This window comes from Chelonoidis abingdonii, chromosome 15 (assembly GCF_003597395.2).
Source record: "Chelonoidis abingdonii isolate Lonesome George chromosome 15, CheloAbing_2.0, whole genome shotgun sequence".
Classification (NCBI taxonomy): Eukaryota; Metazoa; Chordata; order Testudines; family Testudinidae; genus Chelonoidis; species Chelonoidis abingdonii.
In genome coordinates, this window is record NC_133783.1 from 36,533,132 (window position 1) to 36,545,428 (window position 12,297).

The 12,297-nt window shown below is 37.3% G+C and overlaps 1 protein-coding gene across 1 annotated transcript in view; it reads right to left on the bottom strand.

Moving 5' to 3' along the window:
- ADGRA1 (adhesion G protein-coupled receptor A1) overlaps positions 1–12,297 on the bottom strand; it is a 495,656-nt gene that overhangs the window by 48,923 nt on the left and 434,436 nt on the right. Inside the window, exon 17 of the mRNA XM_075072712.1 lies at positions 6,186–6,331. Coding sequence (XP_074928813.1) covers positions 6,186–6,331 — 146 coding nt within the window. The remainder of the gene's footprint in view (positions 1–6,185; positions 6,332–12,297) is intronic.

Here is a 12,297-nt window from a genome sequence, read left to right on the forward strand (position 1 = left end):
TGTTTGTCTTGCAGATAATTCCCAAGTTTTTCCAAAAGGGGGTGGCTCCTCTGGCCGTCTTCATTGTTTTAGTTATTTGTTCAAATTTTTAAAATTCAACTATTGGTGCCCATCCTAGGTGCTTTAGGTAGCTACTCAATAAACTAAAATCCACACCATTAACAGAAGGACTGCCACTAAACATACATACTGAGACCACACCCTCCCCAGCAGTCTTAAAAAAAGAAGTAAACAGATAGGCTTTGTAGTGTGCTCAGAAGATTTACAAATCTGCAGAGGAAATAATAACTATGTCTGAGAGGAAAATAAAGCTAGCAAAAAATGGAATGAACTATATTGAATTACTAATGCAAAATTATTTACTTGCACTCTGCGATGGACCAGTGTCCAAAGAAAAAATAGATAAGCCAATTCTCAGCTTTGCTATTAGTGATATGCTGCCCCTGTCAATTGTTGAAGGGAGTGGCTTTCACACTTTACTTAAAAAAATGATTCCCAACGCCACTGTTATTTGTACAGAAACATTAAAACATAAGCTAATGGGACAATACAACTTGGATCTTGAAAAGAATTAAAAACAAATTGGCATCTGTGCCTTATATTGTCCATGAATTGTCTTCCTTTTTGGAAGGCAGCATGGCTGTTATCTGTCAGGGGACTGACCCAACTAACCTAACAGAATCAGCAGTCTTAGGTTCTGACGCTTCACTAGAACACATTCGTACACTTTTGCTTCTCTATTGACTGAGATCCACTAACAGTTTGATCTGGACCCAATAAAAATAACCTATGTATTCACAGACAATGGTAACAATTTTGTTAAAGCCTTCATGCTGTTTTCAGATGTTGGAGAATGATGCTGGAAAGCAGGAGAAAGAGGATGCTGGTAAGGAAGTAGACTCACCAGATTTTGATTTAGGTAGCCCTGTGAGTACTGATGAAGTTTTGTCAAGCAATATTGCTGATTGTTAGTGTATATTTTACTTGCCACCAAATAGGATCTGTTTTTCCTACACACTCAACATGGTAGCAACTACTGATGCTTACAGGGCTCTTGCCAAAAACGTCTTTTCCGAAGTGTGGCAGGTAAGTGCTCTGCACTGCAAACCAAAGTTCAAAGATTGCTGAGACTGTGAATGCCACACTTGGAAAAGCAATCCCTAAACCTACCTCTACATGCTGGAACTCAGAATTTGATTGCTTTCCCCACATTTATGACATAAGTAATAGGATTTAAATTGTGATGCAGCATCTTCAGCTGCCAAAATTCTCCAACCCAGACCTGGAATTCTAAGTGAGTAGCTGGACACGATGTCCCCAATTTCTACTGCCCTTGACAAACTTCAGGAGGAGGAGAGCATAAAGTCTTTCTATGGTGCAGTTCTGCCAGCTGGGTTTGTGCTAAAATCCAAGACTTTACATGTTTTCTCCAAAATATAGTTCTTGATTGGCAGATAATTTGAAGGAGGGACTTAGAAAATGGTTCAGGCATATTTTGACCTTCGATATGGTGGTTACTAACAAAAGTACTAAGTCATTTGTTATTATTCCTGTGTCACACCTATTTCTTAAGTTGCATTGGCTGCAGAATCAGGAAAAGAGAATAACTGAAGAGGAACTTAAAAAAAAAGATCTGGTTTGTTGTGACACCTTATTGAAGCCTGTAGATCAAGCTACTACATCCAAAGCTGCCACGAATTTCTATGGCTTTGATGATTAATGGAGCATCTGCATCTGACTCTGATTTAAGAATTCTTGGGATGCAATTCCTCAATGATCCATTGCATGAACTAGATCAACTGAAATGATATCCAACAGTTGCTATGCTTTTTATCAAATTTAATATCAAAGAGCCAAGCTCTGCTCCTAGGGCAAGAGTATCCAGTTGTACTGGACAAATCCTTTTGCCAAGAAGGAACCGTCTTCAGGATATGTTTGAGATTATGCTATTATTGAAGAAAAATGCCCACTTCATGGAATGATATGCTGTACATGATATTCTTATATTAGATACAGGAAAGGAAATGTACACATTTATTTACATTTAAAGATTTTGTTCATTGTTATTCCACGTTTATTTGTATATATGAATAAAACTTCACTGTTGCTCTTTTTCTCTCTCTTCCATTATGTACTTATATTATTTAGGTAGTAGTCCATATATTGACCAAACAATTGCAGGGAATACAGGAGTTGAAAATACTTGAACTTATACTTGTATTTATAAATACATAAATACTATTTCCATGGAATATTTCCATTTGTATTTATAAGTGCTTCTGTAATAGTGTTCTTAGTTGCTTATACTTAAGCTCTTTTTATCAGTTCTTATGGGAACACTGAAAGCAGGGCCAGGGTAGAATAATGAAACAGAAAATTTACCAAGGCTGAATGGAACACAATCACCTTTGCTTGGCATGTTTTTACTGCAGAGGTTCTATTTTAATGTAACCCAACACAAATTTAGCAACAGTCTCTAGCTACATGACTCTTCTATACATTTATAAATATGTCTGCCGTGTCAGTATAATTATACAGGTTAACACCCATATTTCCAGATATACTAACCTAGTTTATAGTAGTCTATTATTCTTCTCATCCACAATCATTCTAACAGAGCTGTTTAATGACCAATTTTTCCCCACTCCTCCTATGAATCTCTCTAAAATGTACCGTGCAGTGTCCAAATTAAACTGATCAGTCCTAAGAGACCACACTTGAAGCCCATGTATGCACTATGTGCACAACCTGATCCTATCCATGCCTGACAGTGAGATGATGCCAAGTTTCAAAGCCCAGAACCAACCACAGAAGAGGACAAAGTCTACCAGGTGAGTACTCCTCATGTTCCAGGACAGTGGTGGGCACTTTACAAATGCCATCCGTAGACAGAATAGATTTAGTTCCATTCACTTCTGAAGCACATCACAAACTATGTTTATATAAACACACATACAGCATTGACTTCATTTTTGCAGTGTTAATTGTCAGAATTTAATTGCACAAAATTCAGTGAAGCATTCATTTGATACATGTCTTGTAAACATTCTAAAGCATTCATCCGAAGGGCAGTTTGGAAAATGCCAGAATTTTAAGCGTTAATGAGTTTCTTTCACTAAATAGTTATGGGCATGAGAGCTTGCATTTTATTTAATCATTGATCTATGCAGAAAAAAAGTCATTATACTCTAAATAATGTTGCCAAGGAAGAGTGAGTTTCAGTAAAAATGTACTAGTTTTATAAGCATGTCCTTTAAGTTCCTAAAGCATTTCAGTTTTGGTCACTGTACCTATACATATTAAGAAAATAATCTATAGATGGCCAGCATTTCGTTCAGCAATCAAACACCCATAGCCTCAAGTCAAGAAGAAGAGAAAATCTGTGCTTTAAAAAAAAAAAAGCTTGAGAAGGAAATACATCAAATACGATTTGTCATTTACTTTAATTCTTTAAAATTATTAAATGCTATAGTAATAAAGCAGAAACCTTTTTGCAAGTCATATTTTAACAAAGAATAGAATGAAAAGGAAGTCATAAAATTCAAGTCAGAATAAAAGCAATAAAATGGTATTGCAAAATCTCAAAGACTCATCTCCTGCAAAACTGACAGGAGAAAAACTTGATAAAAACCACAACAGGTCTACATTGATTTTTACATTGTCTGATTTAATAAACATGTCTTTCTGGGTCAAATGTATATTTACGAGTCTTTTTTTTTAAATGGCACAATTAGGCTAAAATATATACCTGTAATTGTGCACACAATTAGTATAAAACTGCATGCTCAAAAAGTAAAATGTACATTCAAGTGGAAAGATACACTCTGTCTTGATTATTTGCACATATAAATGCAATAATTGCATGTGTAACCTCAAATGTCTTTTCACATACACAGGAAGAGTCTCCATTTTGAAAATTTGTCCCTTTGTATTTATTCAATATTTTCCACTATTTCAACTGCTTTAAAAGGTGAATCAAGTTCTTTTAAAAATGCAATAGTTTTTTTTTTAATTTCTTGGTAAATATTTGGTAAATGTTGTTCTACTGAGTTATTGTTTAATTTCCTGCAGTAGAATCCTCCAGTAAATCACAACAGATATTCTTGTCTCCTACAGTATGAGTATATTAACAGGGTTTATAAACATCCATAGGCAAAACTGGGAAGCCAGTCAATTCTACACATTCATTTTGAGGAAAGAAAAGTTTGTAGGAGAACAGCAAACTGTGCAGTTTATGCGATATGCAGTCATAGATATGTTTGATAGAAGCAGAGATATTATATACATTTTACAAATGATAGCCCTTATACGTAACAGTAAAAAGGCCTCAACTCAGCCTCTCTTACGTGAGCATAATTATCTATGGATGCCATAATCAAGGTAATTTGTTTTCACAATATTTCATACACACAAACCAGCCAACGTCAGCTTTCAGGTCCAAAAAACTAACATTAGCTGGTTAAAACCTACTTCTTATTGATATACTAACAATTTAAGTATTACCAAGTAGATGTTATGGAAATATTATGGATACATGATACAGAATACTTTAGGTATTAACTTCACGAAATAACCAAATTAAAATGACGATGAAATTATCTTTGACTTTCCAAAAGAACAACAATTACTAATTCTGGGTTTGGGCATTCGCTGAATTAAAGGATTTTTTCCCACATAACATGCCCATTTTCTACATGAAATGAAATAAACCCTTCACTATTTTGAAACTAGTACTAGCCATTATGGAATCACATCAGACATTTTAGTGGTTGAATCTCTAGGACGTATGATGCTCTGAGTGAGAAAACTAACTGTAGAATCATTTTAGTTAGCTATTAAACAATTATTTACATGTACTCTTACAGCTAAAAGTATCATTTCTATTACAAAGTTTAAAATACCTACTATTTATTTACACTGGCTGAAGAACTCCATACAATTGCCACAACAAGGGCTTCAATTAGAGTAATCTTTTCTGTAACCTGATTGTCTATTGTTTTCTTCCAGCTCTAACAGGATTTGAATTTGAAGAACATACAGTACACTGGTCTGTGTAACCTGAGACAATTTTCTTCCTTAATAACCTCACTGCAGTACTTGAAAATTGACAATTATTCATTTTGCCATGAGTAAATAACTGAATGACCGAAATTCACATCTGTGAAGAATGGTATAGTAAAGCACAGTTTAGCACACTCAAGCTCTCTCAACAACGTTTCCCTTTGCTTATATCTAACACAAAGCCAGCCCTCAGTGAGAGTCTTCTCCTTTCCACCAGACAAATTTTATGTAAGTGTTAATTAATTTCATCTTTGGAAAGAAAATATTTTAAAAAGCAGAGAACTGATGACAGTAATAAAGATTTCATTCAAGGGGGTCTGGATTATAAAACACAAATCTTTTTACAGAATATGCGCACATGTGCAGTGCATATTTCTATATAACGTTAACAGTCTGGCTCAGGTTCACACAGCACGGCCTATCAGGGCCATATAACAGATTTTATATTCTCAGGAAAAAATGCTGTTGTAAGCATTTTTGTACAGAATTGACTATTTTGGACTGAGTTCTCATGAAATTATGCCCCTTTGGTGAGAATTTTTTGAAATTACAACTGCTGCAAACTCAGAAGAATTCTTTCCAGATGGCCTCCTCTACTGAGCATCTTGACAATCCTGATAGATCATCTCTGGTGTGGGGTGAGGTGGGTGGTGGGAGGACTGGCATGGGATCTCTGTGGAATGTAGAGCAGGACCAAGATTTGTGGGTATGAGGGGAAAGTGAAGGTCATTATGGGCCAGTTTCTGATAATTGAATAGTACCTTACTCCACAAGTGGGCCACAGTATTTGGCTCAATAGGAAATCAACAGGATCCCTTAGGGAGGTAGGTGCTATCTGGCATAAATAAGGGAATCAGAATGTAGCTGTACATAACTTTTATATATTTCAGTGTTTTGAGTGGAATTAGCCATAACCACCTCTGTAAAGCAGCAGATTTTTCCACATATTTAACAGACATTTCTGTAGTATTCTGAGGGATTCAGGTTTTCAGTGGCCTTACCTAAAGTTTGCACAACTGAAGAGGACATAAAATAATGCAACAGACTATTTAAAAGTTTTGAATTGTTAACAAATCTTAGGAACTCAGCAACAAAAATCAACCTTTAATGTTATTAGTCCATACCTGAGCAAAGGCTGTTTTGGATAAGAAGGTTGGTCACTATTTTGGCATGGCTGAGCTTTTTTTGTGACTTGCTTATAAATATTCCTTGCAGTTACTCCGATCCATAGCATAGTGGAGAGGGTGGAATAATGCAACACTATGCCAACCTAAAACAAGAGGGTGATAGTTACAGAAATCAGCAAATGGCCAGTAAAACAAAAATACTTTGTAACATAAGCCTATTGTACAAATGCACAAGTAAACCAGAATAATTTTATTTTAAATGAACTGAATTTATGATTGCCTTAACAACATTTTTGCATCTCTCTGGTTACTTCTAATCAGTGCAAGAGAATTAAAATGATTTAAAATGCAGGTGGCATCTCTTACTTGAAGTAATGTTTAAATTATAATTGCTAATATCTGAGACATCCAGTAAGGTGTTATGAAATCAGAACACATAAATGTGTTTTCTGAGAGCATCATTAGTGGCTACTCACTGAATTTGCAAATTTAAGTCTATGGAAGATTGGCTTGATTCTTGAAGCTTTGTTGACAAGGAACGTGCCACTACTTTGCTAATTATGCTGCATATAATGCAAATTTCAAGTCTGGGGTCAATGAAAAGGCAAATGTTTTGTCTGAATTTGTACTATCAGCAATAATTTTAGTAAGTTTTGTAGGAGCAGTATATCTTATTTCCCTCTCAGCGAGGTACAGCCATGTATGACCTGATGAAATGAGGTTGGGATAAGATCCTAGCATCTCAGGCATGTTAACAAAAAATTGATGTCTTAAAAAAGTGGCCATTTTAGCCACACCAAGGCCAAAAGTAGGTGAAGAAGATCTGCATCTTTTAAAACAGTACTTCGTACAGAAATAAAAGAAAAAAGAAGTACAAACCTAACAGTGTGGCTGTTCTGATCTTTCCAATAAAGTGCTGCGTATATCATTAAAAGTAACACAAAAATACCAACACTAAAATGCTAACATCTGTACTATGCTCGCAAGTGTTATTCATTACTATGGAAACAGTAATTGGAATTTTATCCAATCTACAATGCTTTATTATATTAGCTAAGTCTCCATCTGATTATATAAAATGAGGTTACTTTTGAAGCAATAACCTGACATTTTGCTGTGACAAGTAAAATATTGCTATAATTGGAAAGCCCATAAATTTTTAAGGAATATAGACAATTGCTGAATAAAGCTAACACAAATCTATTATAATGATTTATCTAAACTAGAGTTCCATTTTTCTTAAGTTAAAACAAAATAATTGATAGAAAAAGAAATAAAATGAATTTTGTTTAGGTTTAATAACACATCGTACTATTTATATATATACACAACAAATATTAATCAAGATAAAGGCTGTTGGAATTCTTTTCTTTTTCCTGGGCTTGTCTGACACATTAGACAGGGGAAAGTATGAACTTCACAGGGGCTGTAGCTTGAGGTGAAAGAAGCAGAAATAAGAGAATGAGACATCTATGCACCATCAGCTGGCAGATGTTGCCAATTCAGTGACTAGTGCTGTCTGGGCTTATTTTATGTGCAACTCGCAGAAGAGTTTTGCAGGGACACAGTGAGTACAGTATGAATCCAAGCGGGGAGGGAATGAGAAGGAAGAATCAGAAAAACACGAAGGACTAAATTAATAAATTGTTCTAGTTATTTCAGTGTAGGACTGAGGCTGTGCTTTGTATGATTATTCAGAAAATGTATGAAGGGTTTAACAAAAGCATGGGCATGAGGGATGAGTCTGGTGTCAGTATATACAAATGTGTGAAGTTCAGACAACATATGGGATGATAAAATTCCATTCCCTATTGATGTACCAACAGATATGACCATCAATATAAATTAATGTGGATCATAATAAAATAGTACAATAAAATATTAATCGCAACAATTTCACTGCACTGTCAAAGAAGCAACAGAAAAGGGAGACAGAATAGAATTTCTGTGTCACATGCTACCCACATGACTTTTCATTATACCAGGCCCATCTTTCAGAGATTAGTCTCTTCAGTAACATGGGATAAAACATGTTAACAAGGAAGAGAGACCACAAATACTATTAGCTGTTGCACAACCTCTTAAATAATAAGACTATTTAATAACCTATTGGTATTTCCTGCCTTTAATAGAGGAGAACATATTTTCAGGCCCTGAATGACTGGTACATTTGAAGGATGATGGAGGTTCTAGACTTCTTATTTAGCCAGACATATATGAAGGCATTCATAAAATATTCTCAGTGCAGAGTGGGTGAATGCATTGGGCTTCTATAGTCAAGTAAAAGGGCAACAATGTCCTTTTTCTTCATAGAGTCTAAAGCCAGAAGGGACTATTGTCATAATCTAGCCTGACTGCGTGTTTGGGCCTTACTTCACTCCATAAACACAGGATTAGAGGACAGATTTTTTTGATGTTAAATATTTATTCAATAGAACAGAAGTGTTTGTCACACCGTGTTTTGGAATATGTCAAGTGTTTGTAAGGGTACTCTCACTCAAATCCAGATACAGGATATGAGAGCTCAAATGTACGCGGTGGGTACTGAAAGTCCTAATGGGTTACATGTTTAAGGGTGCTGAGTGGGGTTTGGCTTTATTTGTGTATACCGTGTAATTGGATTTGGGTCTAGGACACATGGACAGATGCCATATAAAAATACAAACAAACAAATAGATTAAAAATTAAGTAGTTTCAACATGATGAAAATATGCTTGCAGTGGATGTGGTACTTGGGTTCACCATTGTGTACAGATGATGTTCATGCTTGCATGATGGGCCCTGTTTCCAGTATGGAGAAAGGGATAAAGATTGGGAATATTAGAGTAGTGATGTTTTATTACAAGAGAGTTTTGTGCTGACAGGTCTGTGTGTGTTTTCACCGAAAACTACAGGGAGACCAGCCAGGACTGTCTACATATGTTATAGCCAACATTTCTTATGTTGTCTAATAATTGCAGTTGCTAAAGCAAAACTCCTCATTTTTCCATAATAATTACGTAGTCTCAGTCTTTTCAAGGCCTCTGTGTTCTTGGAACTGTATCAATGGAACCTATACTGTTTAACTGAAAAGCTTATTACACTTTTTTGAAGCAAAAATTTTAGATGATGATGTATTTATGTCCTCCTTTAAAAATTTGGTCAGTGTCTTAGAGGTAGCTTAAGAATCATGTGATGTTACAGTTGCTATAATGACTAATCTCTTATTGATTACCAGAACAAATACTTGGGTAAACCTATACAATACTGGTGTCTAATGCTCCCTTGGACAGCCTTAACTTGCATTTCTTTCTTGTTGTCAATTTTTCCTTTTTAAAATGGCAGACATGGTCTGGAGAAGGTTGCCTTTAATTCACTTGCTTTTGTTTGGTTGTGGCTGCACATACCCCCTGAAGCCCCGGAGAGCTGGGAAATTGCTTTCAGTGAAATTAAGAAGTTGATTAATCTACTTTGGGTACCTATATGGTAGCCATCACCATAGTAGCTGAGTGCTTTACAATCTGTAATGTAATTACCCTCCAAATGCTGTTGCAAGGTAGGAAAGAACTATTATCCTCATTTGATCCACAAAACTTCCATTTGGCTGCTGCCTAACCCTGCAGGCACTTACATTCACTTAGTGCCTAAGTTTTTGCAGTACAAGTTCCTAAGCATCTGTGTTACTGCCTCTGGGCATGCGCACGACTGCTTCACTCTGGGTGCCCAGATACCTATCTCCAGGGCTGGCCTTACCATGAGGCGAATTGAGGCAGCCACCTCAGTGCCAGACTGGGGGTAAGGAGGGGCACCACTAGGACTCAAAGTATAGAAAATTGTGTCTGATGCTGGTGCATATGTATTCTCTCTGCTCTAGATGCAGAGATGGTGGAGTGCTGTGCTGGAAGAAGTAGGGCACAAGAGAAACAACAGGCAGGCAGGAGAAAAGATGAGTAAGAACAACAGAAAGCAGCAGGAGCTACAGGGAGAAAGAGGAGGAGGAGCCTCTTATGTACCTCTCTAGCACTGCCAGGAGTTTGGACTGATTAACACCAGCTTCTCATGGAGCTTCCTGTTTTCTGCAGCTTCCCTGAACCCACCTGAGGAGAACAGTCAGTCAACTGAAGTAGTAGGAGCCAGTTAAGCCCTTAAGATGCTGATATCTTCCCTCACTCAGGCTCTGCTACCAGCCTGCTTATTTGTCCCCTTCAACTGAGTGTTGAGAGCCACTATAGCTGGCACAGAACAGCAGTCATGGTGAAAGAAGAAAAACACCCCTCTGGGGCAGCATTCAGAAAAAGAAAGAAAGCAAAGGAAGCTTTTCTATTCTAAGCAGGAAGGAGCTCTCCTGAGATACATAGACACAAATGTTCACGGTGAGCCTTCCGGCCCCAGTGAGGATGTGAGTGGTGAGGAGAAGCCCAATCTTCCAGTTAGTCAGCATGTAGGTGACCTGGCAGCTACTGCAGCATCTATATCTCCATCTCAAATGGATGTAACTATGCACATTCCTGAAGAAAACTGTAGATCAGAGACGAGTGTGGTGGAGGCACAAGAAACAGCTGCTGCTGAGTTTAGTTCCTTAAATCTGGATGATCCAGGACTGTGGACTCACTTGAGCAGTAGCCTGAGGGACTTCCTTGTATGCATGGGCCACAGCAAATGGAAAACTTCATGTTCCCCAAAGACAATGAAAATAGAAGTTTCCATCCAACACATTACTGCCATGAAATCCCCAATAGCAACAAAGTGGAGAGGCCATGGCTTATGTACTCAAAAACCCAGAATGCTGCATACTGTTTTTCTTGCACTCTTGCAGTCTAATGTTTCAGCCACAACAGGTTCTACAGGAACAAAGGATTGGAAAAATCTGGCATCCCATGAGAAGGCAAGTGGAAAGAACTTGATATGAGACTAAGGTTGAAGGCCAGCATAGATGATCAGCATCAAGACAAGATTGCATCAGTCTCTCTTTACTGGCAAAATGTTCTGAAAAGGCTCATTGCCATTGTGAGAATGCTTGCTACCTAAAACCTAGCATGGTGTAGCACTTCAGATCAGCTGTATGTTGCAAGCAATGGCAATGTCCTTAAAATTGTGGTGCGGATGGTTGAGTTTAATGCTGTACTCCAGGAGCATCGAAGAAGAGTCACCACTCAAGAAATGTACACACACTACTACCTTGGAAAAACAATTCAAAATGAGATCATATGGTTACTGGCTACAAAAGTCAAAGAGAAGATTGTGGCAGATCTGAAGTCAGCAAGATATTACTCTGTTATTTTGGACTGCCCACCTGACATCAGTCATACGGAACAAATTACTTTAATGGTGCTTTTTTTAACAACAGAACCTAGTGAAAATGTGCCTGCAATGGTGACTGTCAAAGAGCATTTTCTAGAATTTATTGACACTGATGATACTACAGGAGCTGGTTGACAAATTTGTTTGTTAAAAAGCTGGAAGATACAGGAATTGCGATAGCTGACATGAGAGGTCAGGGCTATGATAATGGTGCAAACATGAGAGGAAAGAACAGAGGAGTGCAGACACAGATCCGAGAGTTAAACCCTCAAGTTTTTTTTGTTCCTTGCAGTTCTCATTCATTGAACTTGGTGGTCAGTGATGCAGCATCAGCTTCTAGGGAGGCTGCTGAATTTTTTAATGTAATTCAAAGCATCTATGTATTTTTCTCTGTATCAACTCACCGATGGCAAATTTTGAAGCAATATCTGGGAACATCCTCTCTGACACTGAAACCACGGAGTGCCACACGATGGAAAAATTAAGTGGAGGCGATAAAGCCTATCAAACATCAGATTGGGAAGATAGGTGATGCCATAGTTCCATTCGGGAGGATAATGCTATGACAGGAACTGTTTGTGGGAGAACAGTGGCAGAGGGAAATGGAATCACAAGAAACATACATAACTTCAAATTTCTGTGTGGCTTAGTGTTGTGGCATGACATACTGTTTGAAATAAATGTTGTAAGCAAGAGACTCCAAGGTGTTGACCTTGTTATATCTGGAGCAATGGAACAACTGGACAAAGCAAAGTCATACCTACAGTCTTACTGGTCAGATGAGGGATTTCAAAACATTCTGAAAAGTGCACAGAAGTTGGCAGAGGAA